Raw genomic sequence first — 25,965 nt, 5'->3', positions numbered from 1 at the left:
TTTATTCATATAAAATATACTTATACCAACAAATATATTTTTCATATAAATTTATAGAAGTGTATTGAGTAGCGCCGGGAGAGTGGGATTGGCATACCACTGGAGATTCTTTTCTCCCCTATATCTTTGTATATACTTTTCCATACAGAAACATGCACGGATCTCACTGATCTGTGCATGCTACTGTCAAACTCGCACAATGAAATGAAACATCACATTACATTGTGCGAGTTTTCATTCTAGAAAACTCGCCCTACATCGCACCATGTAATAGCCTCAAACTTAAAAACTCACAGGCTATTACATTGGGTGAGTTTGGGGACAAACTCGCACCTTCTAATGTGCGAGAAGGTGCGGGTTTGTCACGCAAAAAAAAAATGCACCCCATTACATCCGGCCCATGGTCTGTTGTATATGTTGTCCTGAACTTCTTACAGAGCTTCCACACACAGACACTATGGGGCTGAGTTTCAATTAGGAGTAAAGTAAAACAAAAAAAAACAAAAAAAACAAGTTATTTTGTACCTTGGTAAAACCAGGTTGAGATTTAGACTTGAGACCAGTGGGTCAAAACTCATACCTACTGTATATTTCAGTGAGTAAATAAAGCTGCCCAGTATCTGTAGGCCACATGTGAAATCAGACAGTATTTACCCTGCTTACAAAAATACATAAAGGTATTTGCTCCCGTTGGACTGCAGCATGGTTTGCCCAGGTGCAAAGTTATTTTGGGACTCATTCAGAGGTGAAGGTGCTGCATCCTCGTAGCGGATCTGAGAAGTTGTGTAAATGCAGCACGTGCCGACACGGCGGTTACCTTAAACACTCCTCTTCCCTGCCCCCAAACGGCTGCAGACTGTCAATCATCTGATGTCTGTAGCTGGGGGGACCCTGTCTATTTTGTCAGTCCGAGTACCCACACTTTCTGATGGCAGCCTTGTTTATCATGGGCCTGATTCAGACCTGATCGCAGCAGCAAAATCTTTCTCTAATGGGCAAAACCATGTGCACTGAAGGTGGGGCAGATATAACATGTGCAGAGAGAGTTAGATTTGGGTGGGGTGTGTTCAAACTGAAATCTAAATTGCAGTGTAAAAATAAGGCAGCCAGTATTTACCCTGCACAGAAACAATATAACCCACCCAAATCTAACTCTCTCTGCTCGTGTTATATCTGCCCCACCTGCAGTGCACAAGGTTTTGACCATTAGAGAAAGATTTTGCTGCTGCGATCAGGTAAAATTAGGCCCCATATTTTATTTGTGTCACCTTGATTGTCATTTGTATGGTGATTATTTTCTCCATATTGACCTCTCTGGCCCCACGTCTTCTTACTTCTCCTTTAATAAATCCACTACATATTCTATTTATTAATTCTATCAAGTCAATGTATTCTTTGGTAGACACTACGATACTGTATACACTTTACATTTAAGCCATAGTCTACACATGAAGCATCAGCAATAATGGTGTAAGAATCATAAAATAACAAATAAGGATTAGCCAAAATGGATGAATATTATTTATTTTTAAATATTACATCACAGTTTACAAATGAATTATTGTTTCATATTTACCTATGTTTAGAATAATCACACGCTCCATAATAAAATATGATTTTTTGTGCAAAGAAAATATTAACAACTTTAAACAGAACACTTCCCTGTAAATTATCCCATCTAAACAAAATCTGCTTTAAAATTTCCCCTTTCTTTCTGAAAATATAATTTATTACAGAACATTTACAACAGAGATACAGCATTTAATCCCCCCTCCAATATTCATCATAGAATTAATACAGAGTTATCGATTCAGAGGGAATACAAATACATTACCATATAAAAAGAGGTACTTATTGCAATATAAGAGCTTATACTTGTATTATTAATTATGTAACATTTCACCCAAACAAAAAGTACTCATTTGATTCAATTAGGAGATTGTTAAGTCCTGCAAGATGTTCTCACAGCGAATGCATTTGCAATTCAAGTCCAAACTCACATTGCATTTTCTGAGGAAAGTCACAATTAGTTTTTTTGTACGCAGCCCCTGTAAGCCAATATTGATATGTTGGTAGAACCTGGAGAAGGGTTTTTGAACTTGAAGACAGGAGCTAAAGTAGTTTTTTCAAACTTTTTATGAACTTGTATGAAAACACAAAAAATACAGACATTTTCCTGTACCACAAAAAACTGCAATTGCTTTAATTTGATTAAAAACTTTTGCTGGATATAATTTTTCCACCATTAATGAGAAGTGTGAAAAAAACAACAGCCAAATGACATTTTTTAAGAACCTTCAGCACTTTCCTTACAGCCACAAACAGCCTTCCACATGTACAGTATATTGTCCTGCTAGCTCAGTTGCAATTGTTTTGTGGTCCATGATGGGTTCCAAAATTTATAATTAAATTCAATTAGGAGTGAGTTTGTGAAAACAACGTAAACGTGCATACGTTTATGTGTTGTATGCACTTTTACGTTGTTTTCACAAACTCACGCCTAATTGAATTAATCCCTTGAAGTTTAATCTACTGTGTTTGAAAAGCACCTATGAGACTAAAGGGGGGTACTCACGGAGCGATCGCTGCTTAAAATCTAAGCAATCTGACTAGATTGCTTAGACTTTAAAAAGTGTCCTCTCCGTGTGTACCCACCACAGCGATAGCGCATCGCTATCGCTGGTGCTAGATTGGCCTGCATGCAGGCTCAATCTAACAGGTTGGTAATGTCACCCGCTGGGTGAAATGAGCGCCCTCCCCCCCCATCTCCCCCCGCACGCTCAGCACACATCGCGCTGTGCTGAGCGGGGGGGAGGGATGTGTGCTGAGCAGTTCGCTCAGCACACATCTCTCCCCAAATCGGGCCGTGAATACGGCCCTTAAGGGGTACAATTAGTACAAAGTGGTCAGATTTTCAAAACTGCCTCTTGCCCGAGGTTCTGTCTGTCTGATTTAACATGATAATAATATAAATGCAAAGCCAGACGAGTTTTGCACTTAATATTATTGCCACTTTAAATATCACGTCCAGAACCGGCAACAAGCGGCAGTGCTTAGTAAATATCGCCCTAAGTCAGTATCACCAATAACAGTGGTCAGCATACATAGCAGAACATTAAGTTCTAATGAGAATTATCAAACCTTCTAAAAAACGAGTGGAGAAAGTGCCCATAGCAATCAGAGTCTAATTATTATTTTATAGATTGTACTAGATAAATGAAAACTAGAATCTGATTGGCTGCTGTGGGCTACAACTTCTCTTGTCCTTGATGGACGGTTTGTCGGGGGACTCACCCAGGGTCCAAACTTTGTTACAGAAACAGCAGACCCCCACAAACATGGCCAGGGTAAGCTTCTGAGCACTATGTAAGAAGCTGAATGATGCTCCTCAGCAAAATAACTACAGGGGTTAGTGGGATATGAAGGTCCAAATGATCTTTTCTCAAAGACTGGTCTTGGAACGAATAGCATTGTGCAACTGGACAGGTCCACCAAGAAAGAAAAGCTCTTTGAAAGCAACTTTTAAGACATATTGGTGAAGAAAGCCAGACATTCTATCCTATTAATTACCGGAAATATATATGCACTGTCCTAGATTGTGACACAAAAGGAGACTGCAGCTACACTTTTCCAAAATGCACCTTTCTAGTGCATTCTTTTCCAATGAACCACATAGGACAGACATATCTGGACTCAAGTTGTTAAGGGCTGTACAGAGTAGACAGAAAATCTTTAATTGGGTTGAAGTTAGTAAAACTATAAATAAAAGGTCTGGGTACAGACCCAGTGGGGAAAGTGGAGCAACAAAATGCAATAGTTGGGAGACAAGTACTCATTGATATCAGAGTCAGAGAGGAATCCAGGATTCCCAAAAATGGAGATCATGGGAGAATTCATATATCTTGGAATATAATTAGAGCCAGATCGTTCCCAAGCTGGTATAAAGATATGGAGAACACCAACTTTGGCCTAGATCTAAGCTGAATCCATGGAACAGCTCTAGGGAATGTTTATTATTATGTATTGCGTACAATGCTCTGATATATGGACTCCAATAAGAAATATTAATAATATTATAACTTAATGGAAACACTGTCGTCTTTAGCAGTTGTTCTAACTACAGTAGTTATTTAAAGCATTTTGCAAGCAATTTGTGTATGATTGTCCAGTCTGTTATTTTATTCACTGCTTTTTAATTGGAATCTCCTCTACACAGCAAAACTATACCAACTGAGATACAGTAATAGACAACTACCAGAAAAGCTACTTAATCATGATCCACTTGCTATCCATCTGCCCCGCTACCTGCTGCAATATATATTGCTGCTGAGCCTTCACTTCAGATAAGTTTCAATCAAGTCCCTTTTCAGTGCCATTTTTATATTGCATATTGAGTATTCACTTCTTAGTGTTGTGTACCCATACACCTCTATCTTTTAGAGGTTTGTGCCTATCCTATTATCCATTTATATATACAGTATCTAGTAATACGGACATATGTGGGGTCACCTCAATTTCAGAAACCCCCCCTCGCCCTTGGCTTCACCCCTGCTCTGGCTAGCTCCTGCTGAGTTCTGAAACCACAACCCCCTTCCCAACTTGTCCTGCCCCCCCCTCCCACTCCCATACTTAGCCCAGTAGCCGGTCCTCCTCTAAGAAGTAAGAAATAGCATTTGGTTTAATACACAGTTCAATATTATGGACTGTTTTATCTGCCTAAAAAATATCCAGTGAAATAATGATCGTAAAGACATACACAACTGTTATTAACAGGTGCAGAGATACACGTACAGTAAGAAGCAGGATGAAGCAACTAAACACAAAATAAAAGTAACAGTAAAGATCCTGGAAAGTGTGAAAACATACTGTAAATAAAATGAATGAAATAAATCTTACAGTCATGCATTGGTTTTCTATTGTCCTATATTAAATCATTCTGTAAAAAGTTACAACTCTAAAGCTTAGGCAAAACAGGAAAACTCTTGACCCCTATTTGGTTCTCAGTCCAGTATCATAATTCAGTGAATCTCTCCAACAGGGCTGCATTACAAGCTGCCACTCTCCTGCTGTGTGTGGCGTTTAATGGAAGCAGCATTGAGAAAGACGACCCACAGACCCTTCCTGCCCGGGGAGAGCTGAGCAGTCGGGGTGCCATGTAGAATTTTTACAGATGTTTATGAACATGTTTCTGTCTGATCTCAATTAACATTTTACAATTTCTGCAAATACACGGTACATAAATTATCATTTTTGGCACTGATCTACAGCTAAATACCACCGTCGTCTACAGCGTACGCAGAAACGTGCGGGAACTGTACTCTACCCAGCGGCACGTCTTACGGAATAGATATTATAAAGGTTTCATATCATTATTTTTCATCAGCAGTTTTGTCCTGGAGTAGGACAGAAATAACAAATAATCACTGCAAAGTTAATATCTATGCATGCTGTAACATTACATTTAAATGAATCGACTAAAAACAAAATGCAATTTTTGGGGTTAAGATTGTAAAATAAGACAAAAACAGACCATGCGGACGGACATTTGTATTTTTTATCACCCCAGTGCTAACTTTAGAACTACAGTATGCACAGTCATCTTGTCTGACAATTACAAAGTGCTACGGTATTTAACTAGGAAGCCGAGCTTTGTTTTGTGCCTGCTTCGCGTCGCTGTTTTAAAATCCAGCGTTGCAGAAATCAGACGGATATGCTTATTTGTAAAGCTTAAGTCCTTTCAAACGAAAGACTGTGTCGGAGAAATGTCGGAACTAATTGAACATCAGAGTGTCTCCATGGCACAATGTAAGATCTTCTGCTATGTTCACCACAAGACTACCATAGCCTACGGAACTATTTGTTCTTGAGTAGAACAATGGCGTGAATGTCTTGCTGTTGGATGTTTTATTCATGATATCATTTTGGCAGGTAATGAGAGTTAGTCTTACCTCTGACCCGTCCCAACTGTGTCAGAGAAGTTACGGCCAGAGAGTTCCGACATAACACACATACTGTATACAGCGGTAAATGTATGAAGCAGTGATAAGAGTGGAGAAGTGAGCCAGTGGAGAAGTTTCCCGTGGCAGAGAATCAGCATTGAAGTAACATTCATAATTTGCATACTGTAAAATTATACAGAGCAGCTGATTGGTTGCCATGGCCAACCTCTCCACTGGCTCACCTCTCCACTCTTATCACTGCTTCATACATTTACCCCACAGTCTCCAAATGCTTCTGTTATTTCCCATACTTACTCATCTCATATCCGCACATGATGACAATGCAGTCTGACAATGACCCAATCACAACAATTAAGAAAAATACTCTGTAGAGGAGAAAAGATGAGGATGTCCTCAAAAGTACAATAATAAAGATGAAAAGAAAAAAAGGTAATGCCAACAATAATCTATATAATAAAATCAAGTGCTGATAAGCGAAGTAGACAGGCCGTAGACAACATCTAGTAGCAATATATATAGCGTACATTCATTTACAATAGGAGTATAAGAGTGTTTGTGAGCTGGTTCATAGAATAGGACAATAGATGATGAAAATAAATGCACGAATTGGACAGGGAATTTACAATTCTTAAGAAAACATAATTAGTTATGACCTTTACAAACTTAGCTTACTAGAAGGTGAAAAACCTGTAATGTCCCCTACTCAGGAAATACATGGGCCTCTGGCTAATCACTAGCCACAGGTTATACAGACACAAAACTTGCAATGGCGGTTGTACATAATATGCTTTGGAGATTTGTAGGCCCGGAGTATTGTAGAATGAGAACTTGCAAGTTCGGGCTTTTGGCTGTTTGGTGAATCACGCCTTTGGTTGTAGCAGTTGTATGTAGAACAGTTATTTCATGAATATAGCTACCGATATCTGCAAGCCACTGCATTTACATTCTTTACCACATAGAAGCCTATGCTTAGTGGAGGAATGACAAGTGTACGGCCAGGTCGTAGTGGTCTGGGCTTAAACTCTGGAAGTGTTCCATCATCAACCATCACCAGCTGCTGTCCATTCAGCTGCACTGACCTGGGAAGAAAACATAAATCCATCAATGCATTATAATGATATCGGACATTATACCACATAGTGTAAAGGATAAAGAACAGAAGTCAGGCAGAAGGTCACTGATAATCTAAAGGTATAGAACTTATGACTAAACACTTTTGTACAGGACATGGAACTCAAGGAAGTGTAAAATCTTCTAATCATTTACAGTGTGGAGTCTGTTATGTCTTACAATGCCGAGTGTTATTATTAAACGTAGCAGCCACTGAGAGCTGTGAGGGGAAGGCAGGGCACACTACACATAAGACCAAGACAAGAGGGAAAAAGAAAACAGACCTATCTGCCGTAGAAAGTGGGGGCTTGTCCGGAGCTCACTCCAGCCCACTAGCTCACTCCAGCCCACCAGCTCACTCCAGCCCAAAAGCTCCAGCTGCTGTAGACGGTGTGGGGTGTGTCTGGAGCTCTCATTCATCTGCAGCCCTCCTGCACTCTTTGCAACAGATTGTATTCTAACTGGGCTGACAGTGGCCCCTGGTTGTACTGCTATGTTATAGAGATATTTTATTGAAACCTAATTTGAGATTGCATATTCTGCATGCAAAATTAATGGTTAAAATGATGAGCAAAAGTGTATGTGACATATGCCGGGTACCTACATTGGCGATGCTTAGCCATACATGTCTACAGCTCAGCATATGGGCTGACATACACCCATATTAATTGCACACATTTCAGGAGAAACACAGTGCATCTATGAGTATGTCCAGCAATTTTGGCTTATTATATGCTTGTTTCAGTATTCTGTAACATGTGTGCATATTCATTTGCACAGTCCTCACCCTATTCCCATTGAATGCACTTGATTTGATCTGATAAACACATACATATTTATTTGTGTTCTAGGTATGTTTCATTTCATGTGAACCTTTTCAAATGAGTCCGTAATGGGCAACTGTTCCCAAAAATGATTCTCCCAAATGAAAGTCATTATACCGGGTAGTACAGGTCACTAGAATGATTCCTGACTAGTTAACCGCATTGCTCAAAATCGAGCAACAAAAATGTATTGTGTGTTGTACAATGTGTTCATCTAAAGATTACTGTATCCCAACAGTTTACTGGATTCATTATATCCATTGCATTGCCATTTAGGGCATAAAAAACTCCTTAACCTTTATTGCACACCTACATCACACTCCCTATCATATAACACCCGAACCATCAAAATTGGTGTTGTCATAGCGGAGAAGTCGCTCTCACAACAAAAAAATTGCTTAGCCCGTTTAATATATAGACACTTGAAGTATGACTTCTGCCTGAAATCGCCTGTTGATAACTATAAACATACCCTGTTGCTTTTTTTTTTTTACAAAGAGGTTGCAAATAACTGACTTTACACAGCAACAACGGTAACCTTGGAAATAAACGCTGCACAGTGGAGGCTTTCAGTCACAGAGAAGCAGTGTAACACGCCATACCTGTGACTGTGTGCAATAGGGATTATAGTAATCTATTCTTTATGTCTTCCACATGCATCTTAAAAGCACACTGAGCACATAAAATCGATCCCCATGTCTATGAGGCTGTAAAGAACATTGTAACAGAATTAAATAATCTGCAAATATAATATTCACCATGCGTGGGGGACACTTGTATATAATGGAGCCGAAGGTGTAGCTTCCATGGGTGCAGGGAGAGCAACTGCTATGGGGCCCAGAGCTGAGAGGGGCCACCTTCCCAGTCACAGTTACATGTGTTATATACAGGGGTGTAGCTACCATAGGTGCAGGCAGTGCAGCTGCTATGGGGCCCAGAGCAGAGAGGGGCCACCTTCCCTGGCACAGTTACATGTGTTATATACAAGGGCATAGCTACCATAGGTGCAGGCAGTGCAGCTGCTATGGGGCCCAGAGCTGAGAGGGGCCACCTTCCCAGTCACAGTTACATGTGTTATATACAGGGGTGTAGCTACCATAGGTGCAGGCAGTACAGCTGCTATGGGGCCCAGAGCAGAGAGGGGCCACCTTCCCTGTCACAGTTACATGTGTTATATAGAGGGTGTAGCTACCATAGGTGCAGGCAGTGCAGCTGCTATGGGGCCCAGAGCAGAGAGGGGCCACCTTCCCTGGCACAGTTACATGTGTTATATAGAGGGTGTAGCTACCATAGGTGCAGGCAGTGCAGCTGCTATGGGGCCCAGAGCAGAGAGGGGCCACCTTCCCTGGCACAGTTAAATGTGTTATATACAGGGATATATACACATATGTGTTATATACAAGGATCCGACAGCCATTGAAAATACCCCTATGTGGCATAATGTGAACTAGGGCACTACTGGGCATCATAAAATGAACTAGGGAACTATTATGGGACTTAAAATTAACAACTGTTGTGTTGAGGTGTGTCTCTTGAAGCATTGGTACAGGGACCCCTTCAAAATGCTGCTATGGAGCCCTCAATGTTCTGACTACGCCCCTGAATGTAGATATGTGGCCCTCCGTCTATGGAATATTCTTTGCATTTTCCTCTGTCATGTTATTACGGCTCACTCTGGAGTCTACTAATCAAAACTATGAGGCGTTAAATAAGTTTAGAATTCGCATCTAGTTCTACCTAAATAATGGAAGCATTTATCAGCCTTCCCGCACATAAGTATCACTTCCAAAAAGCTGCTCCTTTTGCAGAGTCAGCTTTTCGGAGAAGTTTTCACCTGCAGCTCTCCTCCTACGATAGTCTTTGCAGCTGCACACGTGCCAATGAACTTCACTTGCATGCACGATCTGCTGCATTGGCACCATAATTACAAAAATTCACCCAAATAATGGAAAGCCAGTGCGGGCTAGCTGACTGCCAGGGTGCGGAGGAGGCTCACTGGGGTTCAGCATAGGAACACTGCAGCTCAGCAAACAGCACAGAGATATCCAACAAAGCCAGCGTTGGAGTGTTTGTGTGGGAGAGAGATCTGAAAAGATCCCTTCTGTGAAGAGTATGCTGGAACTTGATGAATGGCCCAATTTCCACATCCCCATACTAAAGTGTGAATACTGTGGAATTTATTGGGGGAGAATTATAACCAGGAGATATCTGTGATACCTCCTCTGTTACACTATTAATGAATGAGATGTTTTCACCTATTTTTGTGGAAATGAAGGGATGATAAATAGACCCCCGTGTACCTTCATTATACACGGTGGAGTCACATTATTATGACCACCCTACATGTGACTTCGGAAGCGTGTAGTCCATGAAGTAAGTCATGTGTCATGCGCTGGCTTGGTGGGTATATAAAGTGTGTGACAGGCCGTCTGCACACATATCACTCGCCTCTGTCATGGGTAAAAGGGGAGATTAACCGAGTTGCAAAAAGGGATTATTATCGGCTTTTGGGCCAAGGGTGGCGGTATTTCTGACACAGCGCAGTGTGTGATCTGTCTGCCTGCTGCTGCGGTGAAAGTGTTTTGTGACTGGACAAATGGCACCATGGCGAATAACTGACGTGGAAACTGCGGAGCACCACGTGCCATTGATGTGAGAGGTGAACGTCGACTACAAAGGCGCGTGAGGGATGACCAACACACTACAATGGAGTAGCTCACCGTCACAATGAACCTGGGGGCTACGGGACGTGTGTGTAAAATAACAGTTCAGTCCGTCTAGCTGCTGTCAGTGGTTACTCTGGCTATTAGCTGGTGGTTATAATAATCAGGGCCGGTTCTGGGGCTCTGTGCGCCCCGGGCGGCAATAGGGGGCGTGGCTTCGTACATGGGGCGTGGTCATTTACGCCCCCTGTACAGACTGAAATGATGTGCGGTGCGCGATTACGTCATCGCGCACCGAAAAGCAAAGGTCCTCTCCACGAAGGGAAACTAGACGCGTAGCGTCTAGTTCCCTTCGTGGAGAGGACCTTTGCTGTGCGGTGCGCGACAGTAAAGGACCTCTCCACGAAGGGAAACTAGACGCGTATGCGTCTAGTTTCCCTTCACAGCGGCAGCGGGTGGCACACAGCAGCAGCGGATCTTGCCCTGGTGCGGCGCCCTCCGGATGGTGCCCTGCGCCCTCCGGAAGGCGGCGCCCCGGGCAAAAGTCCTGCTTGCCCGTGGCAAGATCCGCTACTGATAATAATGTGTAATAAATAGTGCTATGTATTTCATGTTACTTCTAAACTTGGGTCCTGACCCTCTATTCCTTTTGGGTTGAGAAAATGAGAAAGGACAGTTAAAGAAGATAATTAAAATATGCAAATTTCCTGTAATATATATTTATTGACTGACACTTAATTGAAATCTATATATATATAAATGTGAAAGCCCTCACTCACTGACTGACTGACTGACTGTGTGAGGAAGGTGAAATGTAACACAGGTATTCATCAGGTGGGAAATAGGAAAACTATATAATTAGGATTTTAATAAACCTTGCCTAAGGGGATGAAAAGAGGGATGACATAATTACATCATTACCGATGCGTGGCTTGCGTTGCATGAACGATAACGCCCAAACGGACAATCGGATCAAAATTTGGATTATCTGCTACGGGTGCTCTTCGGGTAACGCCAAAAACCTTTACTTACATTAAGACGTCTCATATTTACATCTCTATAGATTTACCAAATTTTTAACACTCACTTATATGTACAACCGTGAAAATCAGAAACTCCCCTGCGAAGAATGGGTAGAACAGCTAGTTAACAATACACAGAAAAGGTGACCAGACAGCTTTATAAGTACTGCATGTTATCACTAGAGGGAGCCCTTGCAATTTGAAGGAACCAAAATAAATCTTTCCATAATTCCCACATTTTACATATCCCCCATGGTTCCCATCCAATCATTTTAGCCTATAACTAAATGATCTGACTTTAACATTCACATATGAGTTGTTAGCTATTTGAATCTGTTAATAATAAATAACAACTGAAGTACACTATATTTTAAAATGAAGGAGTTATGTTAATAACGCAGCATGTGTAAACTCCTGTAAAAAAATATTGAATCTAATCACACGTATGCATTAGGAAAAAGTGTATACAATAAGGAATAATACACTCTCACCGTTAATTATTATGAATATTAAAAGTCACTTTTTCTATATTTTTTTACCTTTTATTTCTTTAGCAAGCAGAACAGAAGACGAAAGTCCAGCTTAGGGTTCTACTGTGCATGTATAGCCCGGCGTAACCCAGGAGACGGTGAAGCAGTAAGGTGACAGGAGATTTTCTATTGCTGTGATAAGTTCTATCGCTTACTCATAAACAGAAGTAAAGTGTTCATTAATGCGATGACTTTACTTCCGGGTTCAGGATCTGGTGGCGCAGACTGCGCTTGTGCCATTGCCAGGGATCTTCCGGAAACTTTAGCAAAATGTCACCCTTAGGCTACAATGGCTTCTAGGGCAAAACTCCAGAATGCGAAGAAGAAATTTGGCATTGTAGCAGCCCCTATAGAAATCTACTGGGTCTGCTCTTGTGGTTCTCAGGGGGTAATTCAGACCTGATTGCTAGGCTGTGTTTTCGTACAGTGGGCGATAAGTCCTAAACTGCACATGCGTATGCACCGCAATGCGTATATGCGACGCACGGGTACAAATCAGATCCCCGCTCAGTGATGGGTTTGTGCGAAGAATCCATTCGCACGGGCGTTCGCAAGGAGATTGATAGGAAGAGGGCGTTTGTGGGTGGCGATTGACCGTTTTCAGGGAGTTGTTGGAAAAACGCAGGCATGTCCACGCGTGTGCAGGGAGGGTTCATGATGTCAATTCCGGTCCCGGACAGGCTGATGTGATCGCAGCGGCTGAGTAAGTCCTGGGCTGCGCAGAGACTGCACAAGATCTGTTTGTACAGCTCTGCTACACATGCGTTCGCACACTTGCACAGCGAAAATACACTCCCTTATGGGCGGTGACTGTCTGATCGCAGCAGTGCAAAAATCGCTTGATAGTGATCAGGTCTGAATTACCACCTCAGTTCTTTAGCAGAAATTGTACCTTACACCATTCACAAGCCAAGGAAATTACTTACTAGTCATTTCACAGTAAAGATTCTTAATTAAAACTTCTGATGGGTCAGGAAAATAAAACCCAATGTCGGGAGATATAGCAGTGAAACAAATGCATGTTACGATGATATCTGGTGCAATGAATTCATTAAATGTTGGCAAATTACTTTGGCCACAATTTGGTTGTCTGTGCTGTTTACTTATTAAAGTGCAATCCGTATCTTTGTGGTCTCTTATGTCTCTCTCTGAAGACGCTTTGGGAGCAATGTATAACTGTTTTGTACAATAAAAAGATCATGTTACTATAGCTGGCTAAAGTGTTTAACACACAATCCAAACATGTCCAAACCTCTTTAAGATTAGGAACATTTGTTTGGAAATGTTGGAATCTCAATTTTCTACCAATCTTTACAGAAGAGTTAAATGTTTAGGTTTGTATCCAGAGGTCTGGATGAGGAACTAAATCTCAGGACATTAATCTAAGCCAGGACTGACACACTAAACACTGCACAATATTCCTGGTGTGATGTCTGCGTTCCCCTCTCTTTCTCTTTTAAGAGGGTCACGGGTAGAATTTTAAAAGCTGTGGCTTTGAAAAATGCTCCACAATTTTACAACTGGCTATATTTAAAACACTCTTGTAACTTATCAAAGAATACAGCTACTAGCAAACTACCAGAATATGTCCAGATATGTAAGGGCATGATGGGGATACAATAAACAGCAACATTTAGCAAATTGATGGAGATTTATACTGGGCATGCGCAACAATATGGGTGTATGCATTGTCAAATTGGACACAGATCTGGTTGTTTAATCATCTGCCCCTAAATTAGGTTACAGTAGGATGGGGGGGGGGGGTGCGTTTAGCATCCTGGCGGATGGGATGTCGGCAGTCATGTGACCGATGTCGGAATCCGTAGACCACTCGGGAGACCGGTGCTGGAACACCGACAGCCGGCATCCCGAAGGTAAGTATCTGAGTACAGGCTAGTGTTAGGGCCCAGTGGTGGTGGGGGGGGGGGGGGGTTAGGCAGTAAGGGGGGTTAGAGTTAAGCACTAGGGGGGTGGTTGGCCATAACCACACCGCCTCCAAGGGGTAGTCGCAGCCGCCACCTTCGGAGGGTTAGCCATAGCCACCATAGCTTCAGACATTAAAGTTCAAAGTTTTTACCCCGCAATAATCCCTGCGGCTAATTGAATATACCTCTTAGAGTCCAGGTTTTAAGGATATTCATGCTTGAGCACAGATAGAAAAATCACAATAACTGAGTCACTAATTAAGTCACCTGTGCTCAAGTATGGCTATCCTTAAAACCTGGACATTCAATGTGGCTGGGACTAATCGCACCCGTGACTGGTTCACTGCAGTGCATGGGTGCGTGCATATATTCGCACCGGTGGCTCATGGCAGATACATTAGCTAATCATAGGTGCGAATATTCGCAGCCCAGCGCACTGAGTCATACCCGCAATGCGTGCGCACGTGCATATGCATCATGGGATAGATGAGCCAGGCTACACCTGTATATGTATAGGGGCATGCGGAAAATAAAAAATGGGTTTAGGGCAGACAGTTCATGGTATCATCTTTATAATAAACCTCACAGAAAAAAGCACCTGATGATTTACCATAGGATGTATGTACAGTATGACTTAATAATCTGTATTCTGTTTTTCAGAAAACATATTAAAAAAAAGTAAATTACTACATTTAAGAGACACATTAATAGTAAGAAGGTTGTAAGAAAATTCAACTTTCATCATAGATAGAGCAATGTGCTAAAACGTAAACAGAACAATATATTATTTAAAATGAAATAATGCAGCTTAACTACATGGACTGGGCTCCTATATTTGCTGTGTATCAGGTGCGTATTAGAAGCAGCAGTATGACATATCATCTGGGGAGAAAAAATATTTTTCACTAAACTGCTAATTTCTTTTTCTTCATAAATCGGAAAGTGATGGTTCTACTAATTAGATTGCAGATGCTCCCTTCACACTACAGGAATTCCATGGGTTGTAGGAAAACAATGGCAATCTAAAGAATACAGTAAATCACAGTTTCTCAAACTCAGTCCCCAGGACCCCACACAGTTCATGTTTTCCAGGTCACCTGTGGATTTTTAAAATGTGACAGATGGTTTTACACAGTGCAGCTGCAAAATGACCTGGAAAACGTGACCTGTGTGGGGTCCTGAGGACCGAGTTTGAGAACCACTGCAGTAAATAACATCAAGACTCTTATCCACTCACTGGTCATCTCCAGACTGGACTACTGTAATCTCCTCCTGACTGGCATTCCTGACAAACACCTCTCTCCACTCCAATCTATCCTCAATGCTGCTGCCCGGCTCATTTTCCTCAGCAAACGCACTACGTCTACCTCTCCTCTCCTACTGGACCTTCACTGGCTCCCCTTCCCTTTCAGAATCCATTTCAAGCTTCTCACACTCGCTTACAAAGCCCTCACCCACTCTTCTCCCACCTACATCTCTGACCTTATCTCCCTTTACACTCCCACCCGTCCTCTTCGCTCTGCTAATGCACGACGACTCTCCTGCCTACGGATTACTTCCTCCCACTCCTACCTTCAAGATTTTTCACGTGCTGCTCCCTTTCTCTGGAATTCTTTACCTCTCCCCCTCAGACTCTCCACCTCTCTACAAAACTTCAAACGGGCTCTCAAGACCCACTTCTTCACCAAACCCAGCCAAATCTCATCCTAAGCCTCTGTTCCACCTTCTCTATGCACCCCATCTGTGTCACCCCTGTCTGTCTACCCCTCCCCTTTAGATTGTAAGCTCTCACGAGCAGGGCCCTCTTCCCTCATGTCCTTATCCTTTGTCTTACTTTAATAATCTTCAACTGTACCACATCCAGCAGTCTTCTGCCACCTGATACTTATTCCAGTGTCATCTGCTGATGTAACTATGTTTATTTACCCTGTACTTGTCCTATACTGTCATCAACTGTAAGTTGCTGTTTTCCTGTTTGATTATTTATGTACTCTGTAATTGGGCGCTGCGGAACCCTTGTGGCGCCATATAAATAAAGGATAATAATAATAATAAGAATAATCATGCATGGCTCTGGGTGGACATCTCTCAGACATGTGAAATCCACACTTGTGGTTCTAATGCTACTTACAACTCACCAACAAACAGCAGATGGCAGACTGTGATTCCACATTTATTGCAAGCTAGAAAGGGGAAGAATATACTGGTCTTAAAGTGTGCCAGCCAGTAATGAGTACACCTGCACAGGCTGGCAGCAACATTGTCACGGGCCCCTGAGGACTGGATTTGGGAAACATAGCACTAAGGGCTCTCTAAAAAGATAGACATCATCTGTCTTCCAGCTGTAAGTTTACTGACGTCACTGGAATTATGTGCTGCAAACAAGCGCAGATTATACCAGAACTGTGTGCTGCAAACAAGCAGCAGGGACAGTTTATACCAGCACAGGACCAGTGCTAGGTAATGGCAACCTAGGTGGTTGCTTAGCGTGGCAGGGTGCAAAGGGTGCCTTAAACAATGTATAAGTGATAGAATATCACCCATTCAGGCACTTGATTGTCTCCGTGACGCCCTCAGACTGAGCGCCTCCTACTGACATAGATGGCAGTAGCTGGAGGATTCTAAAGGTGCATACACACTTGGCGAGAAAATAAACGCTGCTGCTCATTTTAACCCTTCCTGGGTGACGTTCACTTTCTCAGCAAGTGTGTATGCCGGCGACGACGAGCGAGGCGCGGCTCGTTAACAACCCTTGCTGTCGGCCGTGCTTGCAGTTCAATTTGGACTGTCGTCCAAAAGCTGCCTGCCTAGCTCGACCGCGGCGTGAAATCACTGAGCGATATGGTCGTCATATCGCTCAGTGTGTATGCACTGCCGCCAACCGCCCGGCAGGGGGAAACACTAAGTGACGTCGCTCATAGAGTACATCGCCTAGTGTGTACCCACCTTAACACTGGGTAAGGAGCAGGAGGAGTGTGTGTATTGTGCCATGAGGAATCCACAGGTATCCTAAGGTACTCCCCACTAGACAACATAGAAGGATCAGTTTAGTCGTACACACAGAGCCAAGCTTAGCTGCAATGATGGCTTTCTATATACATCCAGCATACAAAACAAATATAACACCATCTCTCCTGCGTGGACTGTCTAGCCTTGTTTTAAAATGTCGGGAAGAGAGTGGATCCATATGAAATTGGCTTTTACTACATGAGTGTAACTTGGGGCAGTGCTGTGTTACTGGTCTCCTGCTATGCGTTGCTGGAAAATAGAGTCAGAGACTGTGGCGCACTTGTTTACATTCTACTAAGCAGCCAGTTTACTGGCATCATAAATCCAAGGAAGCTCTTAAGTACACAGCCCTATATCTGGGAGGTCTGCATTTTTCATCTGCTCCAGGTTTATCCATAGGTAACGCATAAGATGAGTGGGTGAAGTGTTACGAGAGTTATCTTGTGTACTTGAGACCTGTCATAAAGACGCATACAGTGCCATGAAGAAGTATTCAGCCCCCATCGCTCTTTACACACATTACAATCTGGAATTTGTGTCCAAGTGCATAACCTACCATCACAGCACTGACTTCTGGAGCTCATTCAATGTCACAGTTGTCTAGGGAGCAGTGTATAACCCACATCTAAGTGCAAGGGAGGCCACGTCTGGGCAGTGTGGTTGCAGTACCACACTTCCAACCAAGGATGTAACTAGACATTTTGGTGCCCTGTACCAGAGACATTTGGCACCCCCCCCCCCCCCATTTTTCCAATAGGAACAGAAGGCGCATCCCCCCACACACACACACACAGTTATAGAACACTGCAAGAAAATGTATTTGGACACAAATCCTCTTTATTCCACTTTCATTCACTTAACTTTAGAGCTCGGAGCTCGTTGTTATTCAGTTACAATACCCTTTATTAAATAACACATTTTACTATACTGCCATACCCAGGATTCAAACCTATAACCTGTTGCAGTTCAGTCAAACACCCTACTCCTTGGTCTATTTGATCCTGCATAAAAACTATGAATACTATATGAAGCTACTGGTACTTGGTAAAAAAAAATAATCAGCATTGCAATTGAGCAGATCTATGTAGTGCGCGGCCACACATCCAACCCCTTGCAACTACACAGATCTGCTCAGCTGCAATGCTGATCATTTTTTCACAAAGTACAAGGTAAGCTTCAAATAGTTAGAATTCTGTAGCTTAGAATTCTCTACCTTTCTATGCAAGGGCAGATAGCTCAGTAAAATAAGATTTTACTCACCGGTAAATCTATTTCTCGTAGTCCGTAGTGGATGCTGGGAACTCCGTAAGGACCATGGGGAATAGCGGCTCCGCAGGAGACTGGGCACAACTAAAAGAAAGCTTTTAGACTACCTGGTGTGCACTGGCTCCTCCCACTATGACCCTCCTCCAAGCCTCAGTTAGGATACTGTGCCCGGAAGAGCTGACACAATAAGGAAGGATTTTGAATCCCGGGTAAGACTCATACCAGCCACACCAATCACACCGTATAACTTGTGATACTATACCCAGTTAACAGTATGAAATATAACAGCCTCTCAACAGATGGCTCAACAATAACCCTTAGTTAGGCAATAACTACATACAAGTATTGCAGACAATCCGCACTTGGGATGGGCGCCCAGCATCCACTACGGACTACGAGAAATAGATTTACCGGTGAGTAAAATCTTATTTTCTCTGACGTCCTAGTGGATGCTGGGAACTCCGTAAGGACCATGGGGATTATACCAAAGCTCCCAAACGGGCGGGAGAGTGCGGATGACTCTGCAGCACCGAATGAGAGAACTCAAGGTCCTCCTCAGCCAGGGTATCAAATTTGTAGAATTTTGCAAACGTGTTTGCCCCTGACCAAGTTGCAGCTCGGCAAAGTTGTAAAGCCGAGACCCCTCGGGCAGCCGCCCAAGATGAGCCCACTTTCCTCGTGGAATGGGCTTTTACTGATTTAGGATGCGGCAATCCAGCCGCCGAATGCTCCAGCTGAATTGTGCTACAAATTCAGCGAGCAATAGTCTGCTTAGAAGCAGGAGCACCTATTTTGTTGGGTGCCTACAGGATAAAAAGCGAGTCAGTTTTCCTGACTCCAGCCGTCCTGGAAATATAAATTTTTAAGGCCCTGACTACGTCCAGTAACTTGGAATTTTCCAAGTCCCTAGTAGCCGCAGGCACTACAATAGGTTGGTTTAAGTGAAAAGCTGATACCACCTTAGGGAGAAACTGGGGACGAGTCCTCAATTCTGCCCTATCCATATGGAAAATCAGATAAGGGCTTTTACATGACAAAGCCGCCAATTCTGACACACGCCTGGCCGAAGCCAAGGCCAATAACATGACCACTTTCCACGTGAGATATTTCAAATCCACAGTTTTAAGTGGCTCAAACCAATGTGATTTTAGGAAACTCAACACCACGTTGAGATCCCAAGGTGCCACAGGAGGCACAAAAGGGGGCTGAATATGTAGCACTCCCTTTACAAATGTCTGAACTCCAGGCAGTGAAGCCAGTTCTTTATGGAAGAAAATCGACAGAGCCGAAATCTGGACCTTAATGGAACCCAAGTTTAGGCCCATAGTCACTCCTGACTGTAGGAAGTGCAGAAAACGACCCAGCTGAAATTCCTCTGTTGGGGCCTTCCTGGCCTCACACCACGCAACATATTTTCGCCAAATACGGTGATAATGGTTTGCGGTTACTTCTTTCCTGGCTTTTATCAGCGTAGGAATGACTTCCTCCGGAATGCCTTTTTCCTTTAGGATCCGGAATTCAACCGCCATGCCGTCAAACGCAGCCGCGGTAAGTCTTGGAACAGACAGGGCCCCTGCTGTAGCAGATCCTGTCTGAGCGGTAGAGGCCATGGGTCCTCTGATATAATTTCTTGAAGTTCTGGGTACCAAGCTCTTCTTGGCCCATCCGGAACCACGAGTATCGTTCTTACTCCTCGTTTTCTTATTATTCTCAGTACCTTTGGTATGAGAGGCAGAGGAGGGAAAACATAAACCGACTGGTACACCCACGGTGTCACTAGAGCGTCCACAGCTATTGCCTGAGGGTCCCTTGACCTGGCGCAATATCTAGTTTTTTGTTTAGGCGGGACGCCATCATGTCCACCTGTGGCCCTTCCTAACGGTTTACCAACAGTTGGAAGACTTCTGGATGAAGTCCCCACTCTCCCGGGTGTAGGTCGTGTCTGCTGAGGAAGTCTGCTTCCCAGTTGTCCACTCCCGGAATGAACACTGCTGACAGTGCTAAGACGTGATTCTCCGCCCATCGGAGAATCCTTGTGGCTTCTGCCATCGCCATCCTGCTTCTTGTGCCGCCCTGTCGGTTTACAAGGGCGACTGCCGTGATGTTGTCTGATTGGATCAGTACCGGCTGGTTTTGAAGCAGAGGCCTTGCCAGACTTAGGGCATTGTAAATGGCCCTCAGTTCCAGTATATTTATGTGTAGGGACGACTCCTGAGTCCTGACTTGACCAAAGTCCTTGGAAATTTCTTCCCTGTGTGACTGCCCCCCAGCCTCGAAGGCTGGCATCCGTGGTTACCAGGACCCAGTCCTGTATGCCGAATCTGCGGCCCTCTTGAAGATGAGCACTCTGCAGCCACCACAGTAGAGATACCCTGGTCCTTGGAGACAGGGTTATCAGCCGATGCATCTGAAGATGCGATCCCGACTACTTGTCCAAGAGGTCCCACTGAAAGGTTCTTGCATGGAACCTGCCGAATGGAATTTTGCTTCGTAAGAAGCTACCATTTTTCCCAGGACTCGTGTGCAGTGATGCACCGATACCTGTTTTGGTTTCAGGAGGTCTCTGACTACAGATGACAGCTCCTTGGCTTTCTCCTGCGGGAGAAACACTTTTTTCTGTTCTGTGTCCAGAACCATCCCCAGGAACAGTAGGCGTGTGGTAGGAACCAGCTGTGACTTTGGAATGTATAGAATCCATCCGTGCTGTTGTAGCACTTCCCGAGATAGTGCTACTCCGACCAACAACTGCTCCTTGGACCTCGCCTTTATAAGGAGATCGTCCAAGTACGGGATAATTAAAACTCCCTTTTTTCGAAGGAGTATCATCATTAGTGATGAGCACCGGAAATTTTTCGGGTTTTGTGTTTTGGTTTTGGGTTCGGTTCCGCGGCAGTGTTTTGGGTTCGAACGCATTTTGGCAAAACCTCACCGAATTTTTTTTGTCGGATTCGGGTGTGTTTTAGATTCGGGTGTTTTTTTCAAAAAACCCTAAAAAACAGCTTAAATCATAGAATTTGGGGGTCATTTTGATCTCAAAGTATTATTAACCTCAATAACCATAATTTCCACTCATTTTCAGTCTATTCTGAACACCTCACACCTCACAATATTATTTTTAGTCCTAAAATTTGCACCGAGGTCGCTGGATGGCTAAGCTAAGCGACCCAAGTGGCCGACACAAACACCTGGCCCATCTAGGAGTGGCACTGCAGTGTCACGCAGGATGGCCCTTCCAAAAACACTCCCCAAACAGCACATGACGCAAAGAAAAAAAGAGGCGCAATGAGGTAGCTGTGTGAGTAAGCTAAGCGACCCTAGTGGCCGACACAAACACCTGGCCCATCTAGGAGTGGCACTGCAGTGTCACGCAGGATGGCCCTTCCAAAAAACACTCCCCAAACAGCACATGACGCAAAGAAAAAAAGAGGCGCAATGAGGTAGCTGTGTGAGTAAGCTAAGCGACCCTAGTGGCCGACACAAACACCTGGCCCATCTAGGAGTGGCACTGCAGTGTCACGCAGGATGGCCCTTCCAAAAAACACTCCCCAAATAGCACATGACGCAAAGAAAAAAAGAGGCGCAATGAGGTAGCTGTGTGAGTAAGCTAAGCGACCCTAGTGGCCGACACAAACACCTGGCCCATCTAGGAGTGGCACTGCAGTGTCACGCAGGATGGCCCTTCCAAAAAACACCCCCCAAACAGCACATGACGCAAAGAAAAATGAAAGAAAAAAGAGGTGCAAGATGGAATTGTCCTTGGGCCCTCCCACCCACCCTTATGTTGTATAAACAGGACATGCACACTTTAACCAACCCATCATTTCAGTGACAGGGTCTGCCACACGACTGTGACTGAAATGACGGGTTGGTTTGGACCCCCACCAAAAAAGAAGCAATTAATCTCTCCTTGCACAAACTGGCTCTACAGAGGCAAGATGTCCACCTCATCATCATCCTCCGATATATCACCGTGTACATCCCCCTCCTCACAGATTATCAATTCGTCCCCACTGGAATCCACCATCTCAGCTCTCTGTGTACTTTGTGGAGGCAATTGCTGCTGGTCAATGTCTCCACGGAGGAATTGATTATAATTCATTTTAATGAACATCATCTTCTCCACATTTTCTGGATGTAACCTCGTACGCCGATTGCTGACAAGGTGAGCGGCGGCACTAAACACTCTTTCGGAGTACACACTTGTGGGAGGGCAACTTAGGTAGAATAAAGCCAGTTTGTGCAAGGGCCTCCAAATTGCCTCTTTTTCCTGCCAGTATAAGTACGGACTGTCTGACGTGCCTACTTGGATGCGGTCACTCATATAATCCTCCACCATTCTTTCAATGGGGAGAGAATCATATGCAGTGACAGTAGACGACATGTCCGTAATCGTTGGCAGGTCCTTCAGTCCGGACCAGATGTCAGCATCAGCAGTCACTCCAGACTGCCCTGCATCACCGCCAGCGGGTGGGCTCGGAATTCTGAGCCTTTTCCTCGCACCCCCAGTTGCGGGAGAATGTGAAGGAGGAGATGTTGACAGGTCGCGTTCCGCTTGACTTGACAATTTTGTCACCAGCAGTTCTTTGAACCCCAGCAGACTTGTGTCTGCCGGAAAGAGAGATCCAAGGTAGGTTTTAAATCTAGGATCGAGCACGGTGGCCAAAATGTAGTGCTCTGATTTCAACAGATTGACCACCCGCGAATCCTTGTTAAGCGAATTAAGGGCTCCATCCACAAGTCCCACATGCCTAGCGGAATCGCTCTGTGTTAGCTCCTCCTTCAATGTCTCCAGCTTCTTCTGCAAAAGCCTGATGAGGGGAATGACCTGACTCAGGCTGGCAGTGTCTGAACTGACTTCACGTGTGGCAAGTTCAAAAGGTTGCAGAACCTTGCAAAACGTTGAAATCATTCTCCACTGCGCTTGAGACAGGTGCATTCCACCTCCTATATCGTGCTCAGTTGTATAGGCTTGAATGGCCTTTTGCTGCTCCTCCAACCTCTGAAGCATATAGAGGGTTGAATTCCACCTCGTTACCACTTCTTGCTTCAGATGATGGCAGGGCAGGTTCAGGCGTTTTTGGTGGTGCTCCAGTCTTCTGTACGTGGTGCCTGTACGCCGAAAGTGTCCCGCAATTCTTCTGGCCACCGACAGCATCTCTTGCACGCCCCTGTCGTTTTTTAAAAAATTCTGCACCACCAAATTCAAGGTATGTGCAAAACATGGGACGTGCTGGAATTTGCCCATATTTAATGCACACACAATATTGCTGGCGTTGTCCGATGCCACAAATCCACAGGAGAGTCCAATTGGGGTAAGCCATTCTGCGATGATCTTCCTCAGTTGCCGTAAGAGGTTTTTAGCTGTGTGCGTATTCTGGAAAGCGGTGATACAAAGCGTAGCCTGCCTAGGAAAGAGTTGGCGTTTGCGAGATGCTGCTACTGGTGCCGCCGCTGCTGTTCTTGCGGCGGGAGTCCATACATCTACCCAGTGGGCTGTCACAGTCATATAGTCCTGAGCCTGCCCTGCTCCACTTGTCCACATGTCCGTGGTTAAGTGAACATTGGGTACAACTGCATTTTTTAGGACACTGGTGAGTCTTTTTCTGAGGTCTGTGTACATTTTCGGTGTCGCCTGCCTAGAGAAATGGAACCTAGATGGTATTTGGTACCGGGGACACAGTACCTCCAACAAGTCTCTAGTTGCCTCTGCAGTAATGATGGATACCGGAACCACGTTTCTCACCGCCCAGGATGCCAAGGCCTCAGTTATCCACTTTGCAGCAGGATGACTGCTGTGATATTTCATCTTCCTCGCAAAGGACTGTTGGACAGTCAATTGCTTGGTGGAAGTAGTAAAAGTGGTCTTACGAGTACGACTTCCCCTCTGGGATGACCATCGACTCCCAGCAGCAACAACAGCAGCGCCAGCAGCAGTAGGCGTTACACGCAAGGATGCATCGGAGGAATCCCAGGCAGGAGAGGACTCGTCAGAATTGCCAGTGACATGGCCTGCAGGACTATTGGCATTCCTGGGGAAGGAGGAAATTGACACTGAGGGAGTTTGTGGGGTGGTTTGCGTGAGCTTGGTTACAAGAGGAAGGGATTTACTGGTCAGTGGACTGCTTCCGCTGTCGCCCAAAGTTTTTGAACTTGTCACTGACTTATGATGAATGCGCTGCAGGTGACGTATAAGGGAGGATGTTCCGAGGTGGTTAACGTCCTTACCCCTACTTATTACAGCTTGACAAAGGCAACACACGGCTTGACAAATGTTGTCCGCATTTCTGTTGAAATACTTCCACACCGAAGAGCTGATTTTTTTGATATTTTCACCTGGCATGTCAATGGCCCTATTCCTCCCACGGACAACAGGTGTCTCCCCGGGTGCCTGACTTAAACAAACCACCTCACCATCAGAATCCTCCTGGTCAATTTCCTCCCCAGCGCCAGCAACACCCATATCCTCCTCATCCTGGTGTACTTCAACACTGACATCTTCAATCTGACTATCAGGAACTGGACTGCGGGTGCTCCTTCCAGCACTTGCAGGGGGCGTGCAAATGGTGGAAGGCGCATGCTCTTCACGTCCAGTGTTGGGAAGGTCAGGCATCGCAAACGACACAATTGGACTCTCCTTGTGGATTTGTGATTTCGAAGAGCGCACAGTTCTTTGCTGTGCTTTTGCCAGCTTGAGTCTTTTCATTTTTCTAGCGAGAGGCTGAGTGCTTCCATCCTCATGTGAAGCTGAACCACTAGCCATGAACATAGGCCAGGGCCTCAGCCGTTCCTTGCCACTCCGTGTGGTAAATGGCATATTGGCAAGTTTACGCTTCTCCTCCGACAATTTTATTTTAGATTTTTGAGTCCTTTTTTTACTGATATTTGGTGTTTTGGATTTTACATGCTCTGTACTATGACATTGGGCATCGGCCTTGGCAGACGACGTTGCTGGCATTTCATCGTTTCGGCCATGACTAGTGGCAGCAGCTTCAGCACGAGGTGGAAGTCGATCTTGATCTTTCCCTATTTTTGGAACCTCAACATTTTTGTTCTCCATATTTTAATAGGCACAACTAAAAGGCACCTCAGGTAAACAATGGAGATGGATGGATACTAGTATACTTATGGATTGACGAGCGACTGCCGACACAGAGGTAGCTACAGCCGTGGACTACCGTACTGCGTCTGCTGCTAATATAGACTGGATGATAATGAGATATAAAATATATATATATCACTACTGCAGCCGGACAGGTATATATTATATAATGACGGACCTGCTGGACACTGTCAGCACTGCAGACTCCTAAAGTAAGCTACTAGTATCAAGAAGATAGAAAAAAAAAAACACCACAGGTAGGTGGTATACAATTATGGATGGACGAGCGACTGCCGACACAGAGGTAGCTACAGCCGTGGACTACCGTACTGCGTCTGCTGCTAATATAGACTGGATGATAATGAGATATAAAATATATATATATCACTACTGCAGCCGGACAGGTATATATTATATAATGACGGACCTGCTGGACACTGTCAGCTCAGCACTGCAGACTCCTAAAGTAAGCTACTAGTATCAAGAAGATAGAAAAAAAAAAAAACACCACGGGTAGGTGGTATACAATTATGGATGGACGAGCGACTGCCGACACA

The 25,965-nt window shown here is 44.2% G+C and overlaps 1 protein-coding gene and 1 long non-coding RNA gene across 3 annotated transcripts in view; one reads left to right on the top strand and one right to left on the bottom strand.

Annotated features, from left to right (window-relative positions):
• The window catches only part of LOC135056748 (uncharacterized), a 46,716-nt gene extending 33,527 nt beyond the window's left edge, over positions 1-13,189 (top strand). The window contains exon 3 of the long non-coding RNA XR_010244059.1: positions 12,134-13,189. This is a non-coding gene — a long non-coding RNA (uncharacterized LOC135056748). The remainder of the gene's footprint in view (positions 1-12,133) is intronic.
• The window catches only part of LOC135056746 (inactive heparanase-2-like), a 211,569-nt gene continuing 190,228 nt past the window's right edge, over positions 4,625-25,965 (bottom strand). For both annotated transcript variants that reach the window (XM_063962283.1, XM_063962282.1), the window contains exon 10: positions 4,625-7,039. In XM_063962283.1, coding sequence (XP_063818353.1) covers positions 6,874-7,039 — 166 coding nt within the window. In that variant the 3' untranslated portion in view covers positions 4,625-6,873. The remainder of the gene's footprint in view (positions 7,040-25,965) is intronic.

Source organism: Pseudophryne corroboree, chromosome 3 (assembly GCF_028390025.1).
Source record: "Pseudophryne corroboree isolate aPseCor3 chromosome 3, aPseCor3.hap2, whole genome shotgun sequence".
Lineage (NCBI taxonomy): Eukaryota > Metazoa > Chordata > Amphibia > Anura > Myobatrachidae > Pseudophryne > Pseudophryne corroboree.
Note: the sequence above shows the minus strand (reverse complement) of the source record. Positions and strands in the feature narration are given on the sequence as shown.